This window comes from Tamandua tetradactyla, chromosome 5 (assembly GCF_023851605.1).
Source record: "Tamandua tetradactyla isolate mTamTet1 chromosome 5, mTamTet1.pri, whole genome shotgun sequence".
Lineage (NCBI taxonomy): Eukaryota > Metazoa > Chordata > Mammalia > Pilosa > Myrmecophagidae > Tamandua > Tamandua tetradactyla.
The window spans coordinates 101,190,682-101,216,801 of record NC_135331.1 but is presented as its reverse complement, the minus strand read 5'-3'; the positions used below and the strand labels follow the sequence as shown (position 1 = coordinate 101,216,801).

At 37.6% G+C, this 26,120-nt stretch overlaps 1 protein-coding gene across 5 annotated transcripts in view; it reads right to left on the bottom strand.

The window, feature by feature from the left end:
• POLH (DNA polymerase eta) overlaps window positions 1–26,120 on the bottom strand; it is a 59,958-nt gene that overhangs the window by 21,604 nt on the left and 12,234 nt on the right. For all 5 annotated transcript variants that reach the window (XM_077161884.1, XM_077161883.1, XM_077161885.1 and 2 more), the window contains one exon: window positions 5,845–6,014. In XM_077161884.1, coding sequence (XP_077017999.1) covers window positions 5,845–6,014 — 170 coding nt within the window. The remainder of the gene's footprint in view (window positions 1–5,844; window positions 6,015–26,120) is intronic.

The window sequence follows — 26,120 nt, the reverse complement described above, 5'->3', positions numbered from 1 at the left end:
CTTGACCTATCCTTTGTGGGGTTAAGTTTCCTATGAACAAACCCCAAAACTGGGGGCTCAGCTTTGGTTGTCCACACTGCTTGTGAGAATATCAAGAATTCAACTTGGGAGGTTGAATTTTCCCCCGTTCTCACCATTCCCCGAAGGGGACTTTGCAAATACTTTTCCACTCACTGATCAAATCACTCTGGGATTCATCAGGGCATCGCCCCGGACAAAAAACCAAAATCCTACCCAAGGTTACATGTACTTATGTTATTCAACCAAGCTATCTACGTAAGTTATATTAGGAAATGCACTAGTCAAAATAAAAATTTTTTACCAATAAAGATTTTTTGCTTTAGTCTCACATGTAAGTTGAAATTTTAAAATATTAATTACTATCTATTTTCAGCACCCTGCAGTAATGACATTCCTTTGTTCTTCCTCATGCAAAAACATTTTTTTTAATTTGTACATTTAGTCACTATCATTATACACTCTAGGCATTCCTGACTATACCACCTCAGTCTTTATCATCTACCTTTCTTTCTGATTTCATTTATGCCCCCAGCCCTCCTCCCTCTATCATTCTCACATTCAGCTTCATTCAGTGTTTTAACATAATTGTATTAGAGTTAGGTAGTATTGTGCTGTCCATTTCTGAGTTTTTATATTCAGTCCTGTTGCACAATCTGTATCCCTTCAGCTTCAATTACCCAATATCTTACCCTATTTCTATCTCCTGATGGTCTCTGTTACCAACAAAATATTCCAAGTTTATTCACTAATGTCAGTTCATATCAGTGAGACCATACAGCATTTGCCCTTCTGTTTTTGGCTAATCTCACTCAGCATAATGTCCTTAAGGTCCATTCATGTTGTCACATACTTCATAACTTTATACTGTCTTACAGCTGCATAATATTCCATCGTTTGTATATGCCACAGTTTGTTTAGCCACCCATCTGTTGATGGACATTTTGGCTGTTTCCATCTCTTGGTAATTGTAAATAATGCTGCTATAAACACTGGTGTGCAAATGTCCGTTTGTGTCCTTGCCCTAATGTCCTTTGAGTAGAGACAGCGTATAGATGGGTCCTGTTTTTTAATCCATTCTGCCAGTCTATGTCTTTTGATCGGGGAGTTTAATCTATTAACATTTAGTGTTATTACGGTATGGGTAGTACTTTCTTCTACCATTTTACCTTTTAGATTTTATATGTCATATCTAATTTTCCTTCTTTTTACCTTTACTCATAGTCTTCCTTTCTACACTCTTTTCCACACCTGTCTCTTCTGTCTTTTCGCATCTGTCTCTAGTGCTCCCTTTAGTATTTCTTGCAGAGGTGGTCTCTTGGTCACAAATTCTCTCAGTCATTTTTTGTCTGAAAATGTTTTAATTTCTCCCTCATTTTTGAAGGAAAATTTTGCTGGATATAGAATTCTTGGTTGGCAGTTTTCTCTTTTAATGATTTAAATATAGCATCCCACTGTCTTCTCACCTCCATGGTTTCTGCTGAGAAATCTACGCATAGTCTTATTGGGCTTCCCTTGTATGTGATGGATTGCTTTTCTCTTGCTGCTTTCAAGATTCTCTCTTTCTCTTTGACCTCTGACATTCTGATTAATAAATGTCTTGGAGTACGTCTATTTGGATCTATTCTCTTTGGGGTACGCTTCACTTCTTGGATCTGTAATTTTGAGTCTTCCATAAGAGTTGGGAAATTTTCAGTGATAATTCCCTCCATTAGTTTTTCTCCTCCTTTTCCCTTCTCTTCTCCTTCTGGGACACCCACAACACGTATATTCATGCGCTTCATATTGTCTTTCAGTTCCCTGAGTCCCTGCTCATATTTTTCCTTTTTTTCCCCTATATTTTCTTTTTCTTGTCGGATTTCAGATGTCCTGTCCTCAAGTTCGCTAATCCTATCTTCTGCCTCTCGAAACCTACCATTGTAGGTTTCCGTTGTGTTTTTCATCTCTTCTACTGTGCCTTTCATTCCCATAAGTTCTGTGATTTGTTTTTTCAGACTTTCGATTTCTTCTTTTTGTTCATTCCTTGCCTTCTTTATATCCTCCCTCAATTCACTGATTTCATTTTTGATGAGGTTTTCCATGTCTGTTTGTATATTCTGAATTAATTATTTCAGCTCCTGTATCTCATTTGAATTGTTGGTTTGTGCCTTTGAATGGGCCATATCTGTAATTTTCCTAGTGTAAATGAGTTATTTTTTGCTGCTGTCTAGGCATTTAATTACCTTAATTAGTTTATTCTGGAGACTGCTTTCACTTCTTTCACCTTGGGTTTTCTTGCTGTATGAATTTGTTGTCTATATGTTCTTTGACATTCAGTTCAGCTTTTTCTGGACCTCTAGCTTAGGTTTTGTTTAACAGAGGAAAATTTTTCAGTTCTTGTTTTTTTTGTTTCTTGACCTGCTTGTATGGTGCCTTTTCCCCCCAACCCTTAGGAGGGTCTACTTAGGTATTATAGACCCCAGCCGGATTTTCCCAGGCCAAACTGGCCTCCTATCAGGAGGAAAGAGTCACCTGCATCAGTTTTCCCTGAGGGTGAGACCCAGCAGGTTAAAAGACTTTCCTGTGAAGTCTCTGAGCTCTATTTCTCTTGTCCTGCCCAGTATGTGGCACTTGTCTGCCTGCAGGTCCCATCAGCATAAGATGATGAGGTACCTTTAACTTCAGCAGATGCCCCCTGCTGGGGGTGTGGTGGAGACAGAGGAGAAGTTGTAGGCTGGTTTTAATGGCTTCAAATTACCAAGCCCTGGTGTCTGAATTCCTTGACGGAGGGATTCCACCTGAGTTGGGCTTCACCCTTCCCCTGGGGAATGCACAGGCTCCAGACAAGGCCTCAAATTTGTTTGAGGGGCTTGTTTCTGCCTATGCCTGGGGCAGTTGCAGCCTGGAAGTCCTGCTGCTGTATCCAAAGGCAGTCAAGCCTTTGTAGAAACACAACCACAAAAACCTCTGTTTCCGTTTTTTTTTTTGTTTTTTTTTTTCTTTTTCCGTCAGTGCTGCCTCCTGGGGCAAAAATGAGCAACCTCTGCTTTGACCAGGTTCACCTGAGCTGGGGGCCTATTTTTAGTTGTCAGAATTTGTGAATTAATTCCACAATTGGTGTTTGGTTGTACTCAGCCCCTGCTGCTGGTAAAGTCCCTTTCCTTTCCCCTCTGGGAAGCAGCCTGTGGGGGAGGGGCACTGGCTGCCACGGCTTGGGGAACTCATGGTTCTGGCGGGGCTTGCAGCCGGTCCAGCTGGTTCAGACTGGGGAACACTGTGCGTCCAGTCACTGACGTGGCCCCAGGAGTTGTTCTGTACTGTTTCTAGTCATTCAGTAGTTGTTCTGGAGGACGAACTAAAACGCGCACATTGCTAAACCGACATCTTGTCTCCATGTTTTCATCTTGATCCATCTTGTGGAGGCAGTACCTCAAGCAGCTAGCATAAGAATGAGCTGTGATTAATGCTGACAGATGTTTATTCCTTGGGAATGATCATTAAAGCTTTAACGGTACTCAATCATTAGTCCATATATTTTTCTAGCTGAAATTTAGAAAATTACTTGTGAATTACATAACTTCTTTTAGTTTGTCTTAGTTTTTAGCATAAAGAATATTTTGATTGGCTTTTGTTTATCTAAATATGCTTTCTGAACAGCTTTTCTGCTTTTCAAATTTAATATCTTCTATTGCTGTCTAGCTAAGTTATGTGTGAAATGTGCAAAATTCAGAGAAGCTTCTAAATTCTCTCACTCAATTAGGAATAGTTTTTTAAAATAGTGTGTAAACCCAGCAACCAAAATGAATTGTTCATGTATCATCCAGGAAAGAGAAAGATACAGTAAGAGAGAGAGAACTGCTGACACAGGAGATGGTTTGTCATCTCATTGGGATTTGATAAACAGAAGAATAAAGGATTCTTGTCATAATAGACAGTTGAGAAGAAAAAAAAACTTATTACAAAACATAACAGAGTGATACTGGCACAAGGACAGACATAAAGACCAATGGAATAGAATCGAGAGTTTAGACATAAGCCCACTCATCTATGGCCAACTGATTTTCAACAAGAGCACCAAGTTCAAGTTTACTCAATGGGAAAGTCTCTTCAACAAATGGTGCTGGGAGAACTGGATGTTCATATGCAAAGAAATGAAAGTGGACTCTAACCTCATACCATATACAAAAATTAACTCAAAGTGGATTAATGACCTACATGTAAGCGCTGATACTATAAAACTCCTAGAAGAAAACATAGGCGAATATCTTCAGAACCTTGTATTAGCCAATGGATTCTTGGGTTTTACCAAAAGCACAAGCAACAAAAGAATAGATTAGACTTCATCAAAATTAAAAACTTTTGCATATTAAGGGACATTATTAAGAAAGTGAAAAGACAGCCTACAGAATGGGAAGAAATATTTGGAAACCATATATCTGATAAGGGTATAATATATAGAATTTATAAATAACTCCAACTCAAAAAGACAAACAAAATTTTAAAATGAGTAAATAAATAGACATTTTCCCAAAGATATACAAATGGCCAAAAGCACATGAAAAGAAACTAATCATTACCCATTAGGGAAATGCAAATCAAAACCACAATGAGATACCTTTTCATAGCTACCAGAATGGCAGTTTTTTAAAAAATAATAATAACAAGTGTTGATAAGGCAGAGAAATAGGAATCCTTGCACATTGTTTGTGGGAATGTAAAATGGTACAGCCACTGTGGAAAACAGTTTGATGGTTCTTCAGAAAGCTGAACATAGAATTATCATACAACTTAGCAATCCCACTTCTAAGTACATATCCGAAAAAACTGAAAGCAGGGACTCAAACAGATATCTGTACACCAATGTTCACAGCACCATTATTCGCAATAGCCCAAAGGTAGAAGGAACCCAAGTGTCTATCCCAAGAGATGTGTCAATAAACAAAATATGATATATGCATATAGTGGAATGTTACTCAGCCATAAACAAGAATGAAGTTCTGATTGATACATGTTACAACATGGATGAACTTTGAAGACATCACGTTGAGTGAAATAAGCCAGATACAAAAGGACAAATGTTGTATAATCTCCTTATATAAAATAACTAGAATATGCAAATTCATAGTGAGAGAAAATAGACTACAGGTTACCAGGGGCTGTGGATAGGAGTAGAATGAGGAATTAATGTTTAATGGTTGAAAGTTTCTTTTCACAGTGATAGAAAAGTTTTGTTCATTGATGGTGGTGACTGTAGCACAACATTGTGAATGTAATTAATACCATAAAATTATATGCTTGGAAGTGGTTGAAATGGGAAACTTTATGTTGCATATATGTTACACGATAAAAATTTTTTTTAAAATATGAAAGAATATGACAATATTCAGCAAGTAAAAAGAAAAGAAATAGGCTAATACATACAAGTTCAAAAAGACTAGCCTCCCCCTTTCTACATTTTAGTTAAGAAATATCTTGGTAGCCCAAGATAAACTCTGGGATCTGTTCTGTAACTACTTGTCAAAGGGTGCTTTGAAAACTACTGTTTTTTTTTTTTTTTTTGCTTTGTATATATGTTACATTATACAATTAAAAAGTAAAAAAAAAATACAACTACATAAATAAGGAATTTCTACAAAATTTTCAGCCTGCTTCTTAGGAAAGTACATGTTGAATGTTGATCCCGACATTAAGGGTTAATTAGGCTTTTATTTGGGCCTGAACAGGAATTTTAAATAGAAACCCGTTTCAAAGCATGTGAGTAATCTAAATGCTCCACCTATTTCTATCCTTGGTGTAGTCAATAAAAAGACATCTATGGTTCTCTCTGAAATCTACTATAGCCTTCACCTTATTGTGTGAAATTCCAGCTGAACACTGAAAACTAGTTTGCCTTTCTATGGCTGCTCTCATTTCTTCCACAATCACTGCTCCCACGGTGAGCTGCAGGTCTGGAGAGGTAGTGTTATCCATTCGAAGAGAATCAAGCCATTGAAATAAGCCTTGCTTTCGCATCTCCTCTGAAAAAGTAGAGAGGTCACATTTAGACATAGTTTTTTTTAAATCAAGTTTTTATTTGTACTGTCTAATGCAGAAACACTTAGATTCCACTCATTAGATATGTAGGTTCTCACACACACACACAGGCAACCATTTCAGAACTAAGTACACAGAGAGAGCAATTTCTTTTTTTTTTTTTTTTGACATGGGCAGTGCAGGAATTGAACCTGGATTTCTGGCATGGCAGGCCAGAATTCTGCCACTGAGCCACCATTGCACTGCCCAATTTCTTCTTTATACAAATTTTGGCATAGGCTGTACCTTATGATTCTAATAGGTAACAGATATTTTGTATTAGATATTTCTTTCACAAACAATTTACAAGCACAATTGTTCTCTCCCCTCCAACTGTCTTGAATTTTCTTCCTCCCACTTACCCTTGAACATCCCCAAGAATTCTATTATGTAATTCAATTAGAAAATATTCAGAATTAACTCCAGCTTCAATATAAACTTCTAGTTAATATTTACATATTTCTAAAGGCTGGTTCCAGCTGAGTGGCTTAAAATACAACTAGAGGCACCAGATTTATTCTGACAAGCTGCTTAAGTTAGATGTAGCTTTGGACTCGGCCTTGGAAATACCTTATTATCCAATTTAGAATTAGCCACAATTTGAGAAGGCATAAAAACATGATTATGGGATGCAAACGTTCTAAGAAATGATGAATATGCAACTAAGTGATGATATTATGAATTACTGATTATCTATGTTAATTTTTATTTCATTTGTTAACTTTTTTTTTTAATGTTGAAAATGCATTTATTTACTAAATCAGTTTGAGGCTGATTTACACAAGATGATTTCAACAAATAAAATGTTTAATGAAAATTGTGGTATACAATGTACTTGTCTCTAGAAAAAAGTTTTATTTACAAGTTGAGGAATGAAGATACTTCTTTTAGTTAGATAAAGGTCTTAGAACAATATTCATTATGCATCACAACCATAATAGAAATGGATTTCCTATGAATAGCTCAAGTACCCAGTGAAGCATTATAGGTGAGTCATAGTTTTCTCTTGTTCAATCATATTCAGAAAATCTAATGTGTTTACTTGCTTGTTGAGTCTTTGCCAGTCTAATCTTTTCAGCTTTGGTGATTAACTTCTCAGTGCCTCTTTTCTTTTCTCGAGGTTGATTAAGCTTGGCCTGCCTATCTACCAAAATCTTCTGCCAATACCTCTGTTCATGATCACCTGGACTTGTTTTCTGCCAGGTAAGGGCTCAGTACTGACAATCTTCACAATCACTCCACTCACAAACTGTGGTCCCATGGCATTAACTTTCTCCTGGGGGCCACATTCGTCCTCATTTGTTAATTTTTTAATTAATAAATAAATTTAAAAAGAAAATCTGTTGGGGATTGAATCATGTACCCCCAGAAATAAGACCCCCATTTGTAAATAAGACCTTCGAAAGTGTTGTTAGTTAATGTGTGTCTAAACTGAGTGAGTGTGGGCCTTAATCCAATATGGTTGAAGTCCTTATAAGCAAGGGAAATTAGACACAGAAAGAGAAGCATGGGAGAAGCAGTGGAAAGCTAACAACGCAGAAGAGGAAGGAGAAGATACCAGTACATGCATTGCCTTGTGATGATAAAACCAAGGGACCGCAGAGATTGGTGACTAGCCAGAGATACCAACCCTGGGACGAAGCAAGCCTCCTGGCCTCTGAAACTGTGAGCCGATAAATTCCTGTTGTTAAGCCAACCCATGTGTGGTACTTCAAAATTTTAGCAGCTATGATACTAAAACACTAATTTTTCATGTCCTACAAATATTTATTATTATGTATTTGGAAAATTTACCTAGATAAAGTTGTTCCAAATTTGAAATTTGTCCGAATAAAAGAATGCTGAAAGTCATCACAGCACACACACACAAAAAGAAAAACATGATTATGTAGCAAGGGACATAGTTACGTAGAAAATATGGACATGCTCATTTAAAGAGGCAATAAAGAGATATGAAAAGGAAAGAAAATATTCTTAAGATATACTTGAAGACATAGTGAAATTCATGTACAGAGAGAAGATGAGTACTTACAATAAAATATTTTCCAACTATAATGAATACTACATTTCTCTCCTTTGCTGGCTTGTCCTCCTCCGCTCACATCTTAACAGTGGGTACTGAACAATAGTCTCCTCATATACACGCATTTTCTCTTGGCGAAATGGCACTGTCTGATGTTTCAACTTGCTTATGCTGAGTAAATGCAACTCTTCATCTCTATCTCCAAATTCTATTAAGTTTTAACCTCTTATTTTCACCTCTCTACATAATAACTGTTCTTGAATTTTTCATTATACTTTCAAACTAACCACAACCAAAACTGTACTTATTTTATCTTCCTCCTCAAAGTTTTTACCAACCAACTCCTTATTATATTAAAGGTTAAACATCCAATTAATCTTGCCTTCTTTTCTCTCTTTCATTCCATTACTTAGTCACTTAGCCAACAAAGCCTACATCAAAATATTTCACATATCCATTGCAACAGACCCTATTTTATTCAGGCCTTCATCATTCTTACCTAGATTACTGTACTCCTAAATTACCCTCCTCACACAATCCCACAAATTAAATATTCTTAAATACCAATGTTCTCAATCTTATCCCCAGTTTAAAACTGCCATTGGCTTTTTCAACCTTCTTATAGAATACCAAATCTGTAAGATATCTGCCAAACTGGCCATTTTCTATTTATTTTCCACTAATCCTAAATGCGTTATCTCCTTACATTTTCCTGAACATACCATATTTTAATTTAAGACTTCACTTATGCTGTTGCTCTGCTCTTATTCCTTAACTCTGTTCTCTTTACTTAAATAAATCTTATTTATCCTTCAGAGTTCATCTAAAGTCTCATTCACCATGAGGTCTTCTCCAACTACTGTAATTTGGGGGTACCAATAAAGTCCTTTATCTTATCTATAACAGGAAGTACAGCATAATTGAAAAAAGAACAGATTCTACATCAAGAAGTTTCAAATACTGGCTTCACAACTTACCAGCTTGGACTTGATAAGTTCTCTGAAGTTACCAAATATAATTCTCTGAAGTTCTATTTCCTCATCTACAAAAATGATGAGGAAAATGTATCTCATGGTGTTATTGTAAGGATTACACAGTGCTTGGCATATATTAAAAACAATAAATAGTATAACAACTCTCATTTTACAAATGCATTAGGTTTGGCAAGAATACAATTATGAACAATTTCTTAAAATTGTGGGTGTTGGATTTCAGAAAAAAAATTCTAAGTTCAAAAACCATAAAAGAAAAGTTTCTGTACTGATAACAGGTATTCCCTTCTCTGTACTATGAGCTGATTAGTACCTTCCAATTTCCCCTCTAGTTTTTGGCAGAATTCATCTCCTTGCAGCTATAAGGTTGATGTCTCCATTTACTTGCTAGCTGTCTGCTAAGGGCAACTTTCTGCCCTTAGCCAAGTGGCCCTCCCCAAAAGTCCTCTCATCACATAGCAACTTACTTTTTCAAAACCAAAAAAGAGTCTTTCCAACTCTCACAACCCTCATTTTGGCAGTTAATTTGTAATTTATTATACTATTAGACAACCGTTTCATGTCATATGCATTCAGAAGATGTCTAATGTATGCTCGGAGAGAAATGAATTCATAGGCAGAATGATAAAGTTGAATGGAAATCTCAGCCTCAAAATTTCATAAATATCTGGCTCTTTTCCTAGATTTGAAATATGTCACATCCATGAAAACTAATATCTGAAAGATTTTATCCACTTAGAGCAGCTAATTTCTGTTATCAGTTTTGTTGGTTGCCATACATAATAAGACAGATTCAGGACTATGATATAAATATCACCAAATGTGGCCTCCTTCTCTCTAAACCCAACTCTACATGTAAAATCATTACCCTCCCCACTACATGGGACATGACGTCCTGGGGTGTGAGTCTCCCTGGCAATATGGGATATGACTCCCAGGGATGAGGCTGGTCCTGGCACTGTGGAACTGACAATGCCTTCCTGACCAAAAAGAGGGAAAGAAATGTAACAGAATAAAGTATCACTGGCTAAGAGAGTTCAAATTGACTCGAGAGGCTATTCTGGAGGCTACTCTTATGCAAGCTTCAGCTAGATATTTCTAATTACCATGGTTTCCCAAACCCTAACCAACATCATTCTTGTTAACCCTAAATAACACCCAGGGCTGTCTCTGACAGCCTATGAAAGTTGCACACGCTAAATTTACTTCTCAGAAACCTAAAACCTTCAGACGGTTCTTAGGCCAAATAAGTCCTGAAACCAAGAAGTGTCAGTCTCTCCAAGAACGTCAACCAGTTCCATACCCCTATCCCATATTGTTGACACCACTTTTCAACATGAGAAAAGTTAGAATGGGCGTAACCCAAGTATCCTTAAAGATGGGAAGTAGGATCAAAGGAGAAGGAAGAGCTAGAACAGAGAAGTTAGGATTTAACAAATGAGTATGACTACTGAATCATTAAGTTGATATTTATTTTTAGTCTCCAGTATCTTAGAACAGCTAGAAGGAAAAACCTGGAATTGTATGGAACCATACTCCATAACAAACTTTGAAATCTGTTCTATAACAATTTGTTAAAATGCACTTTGAAATTTATTGCTTTTCTGTATACTTGTTATACTTAAACAATAAAATTGTTTTATTTATATGCATTTTTCTAAAGTAAGCAAAGTTCCACAACTTTCAACAGATTGTCAAAAGGGTATTGTGGTAGTTAGATTCAGTTGTCAACTTGGCCAGGTGAAGACACCTAGTTCTGTTGTTGTGGACATGAACCAATGGTACATGAACCTCATCTGTTTCTGATTTACATCTGCAGTCGGCTAGGAGGCGTGCCTGCTGCAATGAATGACGTTTGACTTAATTGGCTAGGGCTTAAATGAGAGAGCGCAACATAGCACAGCCCAAGCAGTTCAGCATACCTCATCTCAGCACTCGCAGCTCAGCCCAGGCCTTTGGAGATGCAGAAAGGAATAACCCCAGGGAAAGTTGTTGGAACCCAGAGGCCTGGAGAGAAGGCCAGCAGAGATTACCCTCAGCCTTCCCATATGTGCTGGTTTGAAAGGAAGTATGCCCCCTAAGAAAAGCCATGTTTTAATATAAATTCCATTTCTTAAAAGTATAATAATCCCTATTTAATGCTGTATATTTGAAACTGTAATGAGATCATGTCCCTGGTTGATGTGATTTAGTTAAGAATTGTTGTTAAACTGGATTAGGGGATGACATGTCTCCACCCATTTGAGTGGGTCTTGATTAGTTTCTGAAGCCCTATAAAAGAGGAAACATTTTGGAGAATGAGAGACTCAGAGAGGGCAGAGAATGCTGCAGCACCACGAAGCAGGGAGTCCACCAGCCAGTGACCTTTGGAGATGAAGAAGGAAAACGCCTCCCGGGGAGCCTCATGAAATAGGAAGCCAGGAGAGAAAGCTAGCAGATGACGCCATATTTGCCATGTGCCCTTCCAGCTGAGAGAGAAGCCCTGACTGTGTTTGCCATGTGCCATCTCACTTGAAAGAGAAACCCTGAACTTCATCGGCTTTCTTGGACCAAGGAATCTTTCCCTGGATGCCTTAAATTGGACATTTCTATAGACTTGTTTTGATTGGGACATTTTCTCAGCCTTAGAACTGTAAGCTAGCAACTCATTAAATTCCCCTTGTTAAAAGCTGTTTCATTTCTGGTATATTGCATTCCAGCAGCTAGCAAACTAGAACACCACATAAGAAAGAACCTCAGATGAAAGTTAGCTGCCTTTCCTCTGAAGAACTAACAAAATAAATCCCCTTTTATTAAAAGCCAATCCGTCTCTGCTGTGTTGCATTCTGGCAGCTAGCAAACTAGAACAGGTATATTAACCCCCCAAAAAACCTTACAGTACTAATTTAATGCAGTATAAAACCAATTCAAAAAATCTATTTAAAAAAAAAAGCCACACAGCAAGACACAGTACATAAGTCTAAGACCAAAAGAAATCCTTCCATTTGGTAAAGCTAATTACCAAATTCATTTGGAAGGGAAAGAGACCCTGAATAGCTAAAAGCATCCTAAAGAAGAAGAATGAAATGGGAGGATTAACACTCCCTGACTTTAAAACCTATTATAAAGCACAGGGGTAAAAACAGCATGGTATTGACACAAAGACAGAAGCATTGATCAATGGAACTGAATCCAAAGTGCAGAACCAGACCACCAATTCTATGGTCAACTGATTTTTGACAAGGCCCCCAAATTCTCTGAACTGAGACAAAATAGACTTTTCAATAATTATGCATGGAAGAACTGGATATCAATACACAAAAGAATGAAAGAGGATCCCTATCTTACACCCTACACAAAAATTAACTCAAAGTGGATCAAACACCTAAATAAAAGAACAAGCACCATAAAGCTTCTAGAAGAAAATGTAGGGAAACATCTTCAAGACATAGTAATAGGAGGTAGCTTCCTAAACTTTACACCCAAAGCACAAGCAACAAAAGAAAAAATATGTAAATGGGAACTCTTGAAAATTAGATGCTTCTGCACCTCAAAAGACTTTGTCAAAAAGGTGAAGAGGCAACCAACTCAATGGGAGAAAATATTTGGAAATCACATATCAGACAAAGTTTTGATATCCTGTACAAAGAAACCATACAACTCAACAACAAAAGAACAAACAATCCAATTATAAAATGGGCTAAAGATATGAATAGGCATTTTTCTGAAGAGCAAATCAGATGGCTCAGAAGTACATGAAGAGATGCTCATTTTCACTGGCTATAAAGGAAATGCAAAATCAAGACTATAATGAGATACCACCTCACACCTATAAGAATGGCTGCTATTAAACAAACAGGAAACTATAAATGTTGGAGAGGATGTGGAGAAACTGGGACACTTATGCACTGCTGGTGGGAATGTATAATGATGCAGCCACTATGGAAGATAATTTGGCGGTTCCTTAGAAAGCTAAATGTCGAGTTGCCCTGTGATCCACGAATAGCACTACTTGGTATATACCCAGAAGAACTGAAAGCAACGACACAGACAGATATTTGAACACCAGTGTTCATAGCAGCATTATACATAATCGCCAAAAGATGGAAGCAAACCAAATGCCCATCAACAGACGAATGGATCAACAAAATATGGTATATACCTATGATGGAATATTATGCAGCAGTAAGACAAAATGACGTCCTAAAGCACATGACAAGATGGATGAGCCTTGAGGACATAATGCTGAGCGAAATTAGCCAGTTACAAAAAGATAGATACTGTATAGTTCCACTTTTATGACCAGCATAAAGGTATAATCAGAGGCTTATATTACAGAATATAGGGGACTTAGAGGTACATAGAAGCTAGAGATGGGTGAACTAATGAGGTTGAACACCAATGTAAGGGAATAGATAGGAGCGAAGGTGATTCTCTAGTGGGTCTAGAAGTAATATTACCATATTGAAGATGAACAAGATTGAAAGAGGTTGTATAGACCTACGTTTCCCACTGATTCACACTAGAAATATGAATTAGTGCTCGTAAGAATTACTTCACAGATATGATTCTTGTATAAAGAGCATTTAAGTCTAGGGTACAGGGGGAAAACTGCTATTGCATGCTATGAGCTATGCTCAAAAGGAAACCATCAGCACTGCCACAGCAACAGCAGAGGTAAATAACAAGGTGAGAGACAAGAGCTAAGAGGAGGTTTAGATTTTCTGTTTGGCAAGGGTGTATTTATTGGTTTTCTTTCTCGGAAACAATGAAATTATCTAAAATTGAGAATGTTGACAGACTGTGGATTCACAATGTCCGATGAATGCAGGTGGCTGAAGGATGCACTGACAGAGAAGCAGATTGGTGAACAATGGTGTATACTTATGAACGAAGGTCGTGCGCTACAAAAAGGAACAATGTCGTGAAGCATGCAACGATGTGAATGAACATGCGGGACATCTGGTGAGACAAAATAAGCTAGAAACAAAAGAACAACAATGGTACGGTCACCTTTAGAAAATGCTTGTAAGAAAACAGGGGCCTAGACTGTAAGCTTTTAGAGCAGACATATTAAGTCTATAGCAGTGATCATTATTCCTGGATTTTGAGAGGCTCTTTTATTTATATAAACTGATATTTAGAGATAAGAATGAAGCCGAACAGATTGGGGTAAAAATAATTCAGAACATAGGGGTAAGGAAGACAATGTCTATAATTTAGAACCACACATACTCTTTAAGACCAATGGAAGAAAGGTTTATTTGATCTAGAACTGAAATTTTCAGCAGTGCATAATCTAATTCAACATATCTGTATACCTCATTTGAACAACTGAAACACAGGGAGCACAGAATAAGAAAGAGGTCCTTTAATTCTGTATAGACTAGTGTAATGCCTGGATACATCCTTCAGTATATTAAGTAGATAATCAAAAAGTATTGGCAAAGTCCCCTAAGGGATGGTAGAAAGAATATGGAACTATTAAACCATAACATCAGGGAATCCCCTGATACTGTGTCAAACTTTAGGGACACCCAAATAAATAGGCCATGCCCTAGATCATGAGGCTTACTTCTGTGAAGCTTATGTAGGTAGCAGAGAAGTTTAGACTACCTATAGGTATGCCTAAGAGTTACTTCTAGAGGACCTCTGTTGCTGCTCAGATGTGGCCTCAGTCTCTCTAAGCCCACTTCTTCAAGTGAAATCATTGCTCTTTCCCTTATATGGGACATGACATCCAGGGATTAAAGTCTCCCTGGTGACGTGGGAGATGACTCCCAGGGATGAATCCAGACCTGGAACCGTGGGATCAACAATTCCATCCTGATCAAAAGGGGGAAAAGAAGTGTAACTAATAAAGTATCAGTGGCTCAGAGAGTTCAAATAGTCGGGAGACTACTCTGGAGGTTGCTCTTACGCAAGCTTCAGGTAGACCTTTCTACCTATTATAACCTACCAACCCCCAACCAGGACCATTCCAACCAATCCCAAAGAACACCTAGGGCAATACATAAGATTTCACAATGGTTCCGGTGCACTACAACCTCCAGATGGGTCCCTGGTCCAGATAAGTCTTGAAACCTAGCCCAAACTCTCCAGAATAGCAGATAGTTCCATCTCCCTACCCCACATTAGTGACAGACCCTTCCAATATGAAAAATTTAGAATTGCCATAGCTCAGACAATCCTAAAGAGAGGTATGGAAAGATCAAAGGTGATGGTGGAATTATACATAGAAGATAGGATTTAACAAATGAATATGAATGCTGAATCACTAAATTGATATCTCTTTTAGTCTCCAGTATTTTAGAGCAGCTATAAGTAAAAACCTAATATTGTGAAATTGTAACCCACGCCAAAGTCTGAAATATGTTCTACAACTAACTGTGGTGCTGTGCTTTGAAATTTACAGCTTTTCTGTATGTATGATATTTTTCAAAAAAAAAGAAGGAAAAAATCGATTGTGAAGATAAAAAAATATTCAAGCCCTCTAGCCTCCTATATTATGGAGCAGCTAGAAGGAAAAATATGAGAGGATCTTATAGTAGCCCATGACAAACTCTGGGATCTGTCCTGTAACCACTTGCTGAAGAGTGCTTTGAAAACTATTGCTTTTTTATTTCTTTGCTTTGTATATATGTTATCCTATATAATAAAAAAAGTTTTAAAAATCCTTCCTTATTATAATTCAATTTCTGACTAATCTCAGAATAAAGAAAATCTTTAAATTTTTCATTATCAAATATTTACGTATCATGACTTTGCCTCCTTTATAACTGCTACATTTTTACTGTCCATTGTATTTCCTGACAGAATTAAAGCATCTGCAGCCTATAGTTTGACAAACCCAGCTATATGAGGATCAGAGAATAAAATAATTCCTCAGTGTTCCTTAAATCACAAGCTTTTGGACAGTTCTACTACTATCCTTCAGCACAACATATTAAAGGCATATCACACAACTGTTCAATAGCAAAAGGAAACTTAACATCTTACATCTTATTTTAAAACCATGGGATCCAGAGAAAATTCACTACTGTAACTAGAAATAAGAAAAGTTGCTTTGGAGCTTTTTCTGGACAAACCTGTACTGTTTCTACAAGTAATAGATTGCCTTACAGTTACTCTAAAAAGTTTCCTTGCTACAGATTTGTATCCAGACAGTTTCCTCTTGGTTAATGTGCAACATTCAAAGTTTTCCACTGAAAGAACACTTCAAATAAGAATAATGTTACAAAATAATAGTTAAAAAAGTAAATGTCAGAAAAAAATAAAGGTTAGAAATGAAGGGTAGAATAGATGCATTGTTTTGAATGAAGACCTTATCAAAAGTACTAAAAAAAGTCGAGAAAAAAATGTAGACACTGTGGAAAAACTTCTAGATGCAGAAATCTTTGGCCTAGGGGCTTCAACTGAATTCTACTTTCACAACATCCAAGTAAAAATATATAAAACCCTATTCTCTATGCAAATCCTCTTTTATCAGGTATCTAGAAGTGTCATAATCTAATATTACCATAAGAACAAGTTTTTATGCCCTAACTTTCTTCTAATCCTAGAAAATATTTTTAAACTCCAAGTATATTTTATGTATCAAAGTATTTTCAGAAAGATTTAAAGTTGTGTCAGGTAGATAAAGTAGATACAAATGAACTAATAAAAATAATTTATCATTTCTCTGCACATCACTAACTAAGTAGAAATACAATATAAAAATATAACAGTCACAATAGCAGTAAGATATTTAAAGCATATAGGAACATAACAAATGAGTGCACAAGATATTTATAGAAAAAATATAGTTTTAATTAAAAATATAATAGTTGTATATTCATATAAAAAAGATTCTTGATCCTACCTCACACATACGCAAAATTAATGCACTGTAAAACTAGATATAAAAAGCAAAACAAAAAAGCTTCTAGAATAAAAGATTATCTTCACAACCTTGAGGTAGGCAAAGATTTCTTAAGGAGAACATAAAAAAGTCTAACCATGGAGAAAGAGCCAAGATGGCAGCTTAGTAAGGTGTGGGATTTAGCTCATCCTCCAGAACAGCTAGTAAATAGCCAGGAACAGTAGAACAACTGCTGGGGACACATCAGTGACTGGACACGCAGCGTACACCAGTCTAGACAAGCTGGACCAGCTGCAATCCCACCCAGAACTGTGAGTCCCATAAGCCGCAGTGGCTAGTGACCCTCCCCCACAGGCTGGTTCCCAGAGGGGACAAGGAAAGAGACTTTACTAGCAGCAAAGGGCTGAGCTCAACCAAGTTCCAATTGTGGAATTAATTAACAAATTCTGACTACTAAAAATAGGCCCCGAGCTCAGCTGAACCTAGAGTAAAACCTGAGGTTGCTGGTTTTTGCCTAGCGCAGAGGGGTCAGGGCTGATGGAACAAGAAGAAGAAGAAAAAAAAAGAGGTTTTCTTTGGATTGGACAACAAAATATTTGAAACGGTCTGGGCCCTGAAGGAAAGGAGGGGGCATGTAGGACCTGAATATACACAGAGCAATATACCAACTTAAGCTCTTGATTGGCAAACCGAAGGAATGGGAGTTCTGTTCTGAAAAGGAGGATTTTTTTTTTCTTTTCTTTTTTGTGGCTGGGTTTCTATGGCTTGTCTGCTTTTTGGATATAACTCAAGGCTCCTCATGCTCCAACTGCCCTAGGCAAGGGCAGAATTAAGCTTGTTTGAGAGCTTGTTTGGATGCTATGCCTTCCCCAGGAGAGGGGAGGGACTTAGTTCAGGTGGAATCCCATCCTCAAGGTATTCAGACCCCAGGATCTGGAAAAGCAAAGCAATTAAAGCCAGCCTACAACCACTCCTCTGTCTCAACCACACCCCCAGCAGGGAGAGTCTGCTGAAGTTGGGTACCACATCACCTTATGCTGGTGGGACTCACAAGCAGACAAGCATCATATACTGGGCAGGACAAGAAAAACTGAGAGTCTAGAGGCTTCACAGGAAAGTCTATCAAACTGCAGGGTCTCACCCTCAGGGAAAACTGATGCAGGTGACCTTTCCTCCTCACGGGAGGCCAGTTTAGTCTGGGAAAATCTGACTCCGATCTATAATATGTAAGGAGACCTTCCTAAGGGGGAAAAAAAGGCACCATACAGGCAGGGAAAGAAACAAGAGAACAACAACTAAAAAATTCTGATCTGGTAAACAAAACCTAAGCTAGAGGTTTAGAATAAGCTGAACTGAATATCAAAGAACAGATAGACAGCAAAGTCATCCAGCAAGAAAACCCTAGGTAAAAAAAGTGAAAACAACCTCCAGAATAAACTAATTAAGGAAATTAAATGCCTAGACATCAGCAAAAAATAATGAATCATACTAGGAAAACTGAAGATAAGGCCCAAAGGAAAAAACCAACAATTCAAATGAGTACAGGAGTCGAAACAATTGATTCAGAATGTTCGAACAGACATGGAAAACCTCATCAAAAATTAAATCAATGAGGGAGGATATAAAGAAGGCAAGGGACAAACAAAAAAAAAGAAATCAAAAGGCTGAAAAAGTAAATCACAGAACTTATTGGAATGAAAGACACAGAAGAGATGAAAAAAACAATGGAAACCTACAATGTCAGATTTCAAAAGGCAGAAGATAGGATTAGTGAACTGGAGGATGGAACATCTGAAATCCAACAAGCAAAAGAAAATAGAGGGAGGTCTTGGCCAAGATGGTGGCTCAGTAAGGTGTGACATTTAGTTCATTCTCCGGAGCAGTTAATAAATAGCCAAGAACAGTACAAAACAACTGCTGGAGCCATATTAGTGACCAGACACACAGTGTACCCCAGTCTGGACCAGCTAGACCGGCGGCGAGCCCCCCCCAGAATCATGAGTTCCCCAAGCCACCACGGCCGGTGCCCCTCTGCCACAGGTTGCTTCCCAGAGGGGAAAGGAAAGAGACTTTACTAGCAGCAGGGGTTGAGCACAACCAAACTCCAATTGTGGAATTAATTCACAAATTCTGACTACTAAAAGTAGGCTCCCAGCTCAGCTGAACCTCGAGTAAAAGCGGAGGTCACTGGTTTTTGCCCCAGCGCAGAGGGGGCAAGGCTGATGGAAAAAGAAAATTAAAAAAGAACATTTTTTTTTCGATTTAAAAAGGTCTAGGCCCTGAAGGAAAGGAGAGGGCACATAGGACCTGGAGATACACAGAGCAACATACCAACTTAAGCTCTTGATTGGCAAACCCAAGGAATGGAGGTCCTGCTCTGAAAAGGATTTTTCTCTTTCATTTCAATGGCTGTGTTTCTACAGTTTGACTGCTCTTTGGATACAGCTGCAAGCTTGTCAGGCTCCACTGCCCCAGGCACAGGCAGAATTAAGCTTGTTTGAGTGTTTGTCTGGAGCCTGTGCCTTCCCCAGGAGAGAGGTGGGGCCCAGTTCAGGTGGAACCCCGCCCTCAAGGAATTCAGACCCCAGCATCTGGAAAAGGGAAGCAATTAAAACGGATTACAACCTCTCCTCTGTCTCCACCATGCCCCCAGCAGGGAGAGTCTGCTGAATGCAGGTACCACATCACCGTATGCTGGTGGGACCTGCAGGCAGACAAGCACCACATACTGGGCAGGATAGGAGAAACAGAGCCTAGAGGCTTCAGGGGAAAGCTTTTCAATCTGGTGGGTCTCACCCTCAGGGAAGACTGATGCAGGTGACTCTTTCCTCCTGACAGGAGGCCAGTTTAGTCTGAGAAAACCTGGCTGGGGTCTATAATACATAAGTTGACCCTCTTAAGGAGGAAGAAAAAGGCACCATACAAGTAGGGCAAGAAACAAGAAGACAAGAACTAAAAAATTCTGATCTGTTAAACAAACATAAGCTAGAGGTCCAGAATAAGCTAAACTGAATATCAAAGAATAGTCAGACAACAAAGTCATCCAGCAAGAAAATCCTAGGTAGAAGAAGTGAAAACAATCTCCAGAACAAACTAATTAAGGTAATTAAATGCCTAGATGCCAGCAAAAAAATAACAAATCACACGAGGAATACTGAAGATATGGCCCAGTCAAAGGAACAAACCAACAATTCAAATGACTGCAGGAGCTGAAACAATTAATTCAGAATATTCGAACAGACATGAAAAACCTCATCAAAAATCAAATCAGCGAATTGAGGTAGCATATAAAGAAGGCAAGGAATGAACAAAAAGAAGAAATCGAAAGTGAAAAAACAGATCACATAACTTATGGGAATGAAAGGCACAATAGAAGAGATGAAAAAACAATGGAAACCTACAATGTCATCTTTCAAGAGGCTGAAGGTAGGATTAGTGAATTTGAGGACAGGACATCTGAAATCTGGCAAGCAAAGAAAATATAGAGAAAAGAATGGAAAAATATGACCAGGGACTCAGGGAATTGAATGACAACATGAAGAGCATGAATATACGTGTTGTGGGTGTCCCAGATGGAGAAGAGAAGGGAAAAGGAGAAAAACTAATGGAAGAAATTATCACTGAAAATTTCCCAACTCTTATGTAAGACTCAGAATTACAGGTTCAAGAAGTGCAGCTTACCCCAAACAGAACTGATCCAAATAGATGTACTCCAAGATGCTTACCAGTCAGAATGTCAGATGTTAAAGAAAAAGAGAGAATCTTGAAAGCAGCAAGAGAAAAACAATCTATCACATACAAGCGAAGCCCAAAAAAACTATGCGTAGATTTCTCAGCCGAAACCCTGGAGGCAAGAAGACAGTGGGATGATATATTTAAATTATTAAAAGAGAAAAACTGCCAACCAAGAATTCTATATCCAGAAAAATTGTCCTTCAAAAATGAGGGAGACCTAGGGGGAATAGTGAGAAAGGGGGAAAATTCAACTTCCCCAAGTGGAGAATTCTTGATATTCTCACAGGCAGTGGGGACACTCAAAGCAATAGGATGAGCCTCCAATCTTGGGGTTTGTTCATATGAAACTTAATACTGCAAAGGATAGGCTAAGCCTACTTAAAATTAGGCCTAAGAGTCACCCCCAAGAGAACCTCTTCTGTTGCTCAGATGTGGTGTTGCTGACAGGGAGACACGAGAATTAAGACAGACCCCAAGAGTCCTTTGCTAGTTTTGCCCCAGCTATTTATTAGTAGTTACTTCAAAAGGCAGGAGGAAGTAACATCAAGTTTATCTTTAATGTTAATTACAATTACAAAATACAAGAAAATGCAAAACCTTTTAACCTAAGTTGTTTATCTGTGAAATCTATTCAAAGTATAGCCAGTTCTAGCCCCCAGCCCTTTTACCCTTCAAAGCTTCCATGTAGGAGACAAGCTGCCTGCGGTGTTCTGCAAGAGCTACGTGACCTAGTGTTCCAGGTCACCATCTCAAGGTTTAGCCTGAAGGTAAAAAGGTCCGTTTCCCACAATGTGGCCTCTCTCTCTTGGTCAACACAGCAAGAAAACTCACTGTCCTCCCCTTCTCTACATGGGACATGACTCCCAGGGGTGTGGACCTTCCTGGCAATGTGGGACAGAAATCCTAGAATGAGCTGGAACTCAGCATCAAGAGACTGAGAAAATCTTCTCAACCAAAAGGGGGAAGAGCAAAATGAGACAAAATAAAGTGTCAGTGGCTGAGAGATTCCAAACAGTCAAGAGGTTATCCTGGAGGTTATTCTAACACATTAAATAGATATCACCTTGTCAGTCAAGCTGTAATGGAGAGGCTGGAGGGAACTGCCTGAAAATATGGAGCTGTGCTCTGGTGGCCATGTTTCTTGAAGATAATTGTATGATGATATGGCTGTCCCAGTGTGACTGTGTGGTTGTGAGAGCCTTGTGTCTGATGCTCCTTTTGTCAATCTTATCAATAGACAAGTAAAACATATGGATTAAAATAAATAAATAATAGGGGGAACAAATGTTAAAATAAATTTAGTAGATCAAAATGCTGGTGATCAGTGAAAGGGAGGGGTAAGGAGCATGGTATCTATGAATTTTTTTCTGTCTTCTTTTTATTGCTTTTTCCGAATTGATGCAGATGTTCTAGGAAATGATCATGATGATGAATATACAACTATTGTTGATAGCATGAGTTATTGATTATATAACAAGAATGGAATGATCATATGATAAGCATGTTTGTTTGTATGTGGTTATGTATAACTAAAAAGCAAATTAAAAAAGAAAGGGAGGGGTAAGAGGTATGGTATGGATGAGAAAAAAGGACTATTGTGAATATATTTGTGCAAATAAAAAAAATGAAGGAGAAATTAAAGCATTTTCAGACAAAAAAATCAGTGAGAGAATTTGTGACCAAGAGACTGGCTCTGCAAGAAATACTAAAGGGAGCAATAGAGACAGATATGAAAAGCCAGGAGAGAGAAGTGTGGAGAAGAGCGTAGAAATGAAGACTATCTATAAAGGTAAAAGGGAAAATTAGATATGACATATAAAATACAAAGGCAAAATGGTAGAAGAAAGTACTGCCCATACAGTAATAACACAACATGTTAATGGATTAAACTCCCCAATCAAAAGATATAGACTGGCAGAATGGATTCAAAAACAGGACCCATCTATACGCTGTCTACAGGAGACACATCTTAGAATCAAGGATAAACACAGATTGAAAGTGAAAGGTTGGGAAAAGATATTTCATGCAAATAACAATCAGAAAAGAGCAGGAGTAGTTCTACTAATATCCAACAAATTAGACTTCAAATGTAGAACAGTTAAAAGAGACAAAAAAGGACAGTATGTATAAAAAAAGGAACAATTCAACAAGAAGACATAACAATCATAAATATTTATGCACTGACCCAGAATGCTCCAAAATTCATGAGGCAAACATTGAAAATAGACACATCTACCATAATAGTTGGAGACTTCAATTCCGCACTCACATCAATGGACAGAACATCTAGACAGAGGATCAATAAAGAAACAGAGAATTTGAATAATACAATAAGTGAGCTAGACTTAACACACATTTGTAGAATAATACACCCCACAACAGCAGGATACACCTTTTTCTCAAGTGCTCATGGATCATTCTCAAAGATAGACCATATGCTGGGTGGGTCACAAAGCAAGTCTCAATAAATTTAAAAAGATTGAAATCATACAAAACCCTTTCTCAGATCATAAGGAATGAAGGTGGAAATCAATAATAGGCAAAGTGTTAGAAAATTCACAAATACATGGAGGCTCAACAACACACTCTTTTTTTTTTTTATGCAATCGGTAATTCTTAACATCATCACATAGATGCATGATCATCGTTTCTTAGTACATTTGCATCGGTTTAGAAGAACTAGCGACACACCAGACAAAGATATAGAATGTTAATATAGAGAAAAGAAATAAAAGTAATAATAATAGTAAAAAAAAAAAAAAGCAAAAAAACACAATGAGATATCATCTCACACCCACCAGAATGGCCATTATCAACAAAACAGAAAATGACAAGTGCTGGAGAGGATGCGGAGAAAGAGGCACACTTATCCACTGTTGGTGGGAATGTCAAATGGTGCAACCACTGTGGAAGGCAGTTTGGCGGTTCCTCAAAAAGCTGAATATAGAATTGCCATACGACCCAGCAATACCATTGCTGGGTATCTACTCAAAGGACTTAAGGGCAAAGACACAAATGGACATTTGCACACCAATGTTTATAGCAGCGTTATTTACAATTGCAAAGAGATGGAAACAGCCAAAATGTCCATCAACAGAAGAATGGCTAAACAAACTGTGGTATATACATACGATGGAATATTATGCAGCTTTAAGACAGGATAAACTTATGAAGCATGTAATAACATGGATGGACCTAGAGAACATTATGCTGAGTGAGTCCAGCCAAAAACTAAAGGACAAATACTGTATGGTCCCACTGATGTGAACGGACATTCGAGAATAAACTTGGAATATGTCATTGGTAACAGAGTCCAGCAGGAGGCAGAAACAGGGTAAGACAATGGGTAATTGGAGCTGAAGAGATACAGACTGTGCAACAGGACTAGATACAAAAACTCAAAAATGGACAGCACAATAATACCTAATTGTAAAGTAATCATGTTAAAACACTGAATGAAGCTGCATCTGAGCTATAGGTTTAGTTTGTTTTTGTTTGTTTGTTCGTTTTTGTTTTTTTTTTTTACTATTATTATTACTTTTATTTCTTTTCTCTATATTAACATTTTATATCTTTTTCTGTTGTGTTGCTAGTTTCTCTAAACCGATGCAAATGTACTAAGAAACGATGATCATGCATCTATGTGATGATGTTAAGAATTACTGAGTGCATATGTAGAATGGTATGATTTCTAAATGTTGTGTTAATTTTTTTTTCTTTCTTTCCGTTAATTAAAAAAAAAAAAGTATATTCAGAAAGTAAAATGAATTCGGAGGTCTCATGCTACCTGACTTTAAGGCATATCACGAAGTTACAGCGGTCAAAAAAGCATGGTACTGGCATAAAGATAGATATACTGACCAATGGAATTGAACAGTGTTCAAATATATAGTACAACCTCTCATCTATAGTACAACTGATCTTTGATAAGGCAGTCAAGCCAACTCACCTGGGATAAAACAGTCTCTTCAATAAATGGTGCTTAGAGAACTGGATATCCATATGCAAAAGAATGAAAGAGGATCCATATCTCACACCCTATTCAAAAGTTACCTCAAAATGGATCACAGACCTAAATAGTAGAGCTAAGACCATAAAACTTTTAGAAGAAAATATAGGGAAATATCTTATAAATCTAATAATAGGAGGCTGTTTCCTAGACCTTACACCCAAAGCACGAGCATTGAAGAAAGAAAGAAATGAATGGGAATTCCTCAAAATTAAACACTTTTGCACATCAAAGAACTTCGTCAAGAAAGTAAAAAGACAGCCTACACAATGGGAGACAATATTTGGAAATGATATATCAGATAAATGTCTAGTATCCAGAATATATAAAGAAATTGTTCAACTCAACCACAAAAAGACAGACAACCCAATTACAAAATGGACAAAAGACTTCAACAGACACTTCTCAGAAGAAGAAATACAAATGACCAACAGGCACATGAAAAGATGCTCAACTTTCCAGGCTATTAGGGAAATGCAAATCAAAACCACAATGAGATATCATCTCACACCCAACAGAATGGCCATTATCAATAAAACAAAAAATGACAAGTGCTAGAGAGGAAGTGGAAAGAGGCACATTTATCCACTGTTGGTGGGAATGTAAAATGGTACAAATGCTATGGAAGGCAGTTTGGCAGTTCCTCAGGAAGTTAAGTACAGAATTGCCATATGACCCAGCAATACCATTGCTAGGTATCTACTCAGAGGACATGAGGGCAAAGACACAAACGGACATTTGCACACCAATGTTTACAGCAGCATTATTTACAATTGTGAAGAGATGGAAACAGCCCAAATGTCCATCAACAGAAGAATGGCTAAACAAGCTGTGGTACATACATACGATGAATTATGCAGCTTTAAGACAGAATAAAGCTATGAAGTATGTAACAACACAGATGAACCTTGAGGACATTATGCTGAGTGAGATTAGCCAAAAAAAAAGGACAAATACAGTACGGTCTCACTGTATGAACTAACATTAATGAATGAACTTGGACAATTTCAGTTAAGAACAGATGCCATCAGGAGACAGGGTAGATATTGGGTAATCAGAACTGAAGGGATTCAGATTGTGCAACAGGACTGATTGTAAAAATTCAGAAATGGATAGCACAATACTAACTAACTGTAATACAATAATGTTAGAACACTGAATGAAGCTGAATGTGAGAATGATAGAGGGAGGAGGGCTGGGGGCACAAATGAAATCAGAAGGAAAAATACTATAATTTGTGGTATATTCATATGTTATGAATACAGCAACAAGAGTAAACAGACTCAATTATATACAATAACTTAAATAAATCTCACAAAGATAATGCTGAAGGAATGAAGCCAAACTTAAAAGATATACTGTCAGTACCATTTTATAAAGTTCCAAAAGTAACTAAATAGACATCAGAATAGTGGTAAACTGACTGAGATGGTATAATCTAGGAACGCCTAG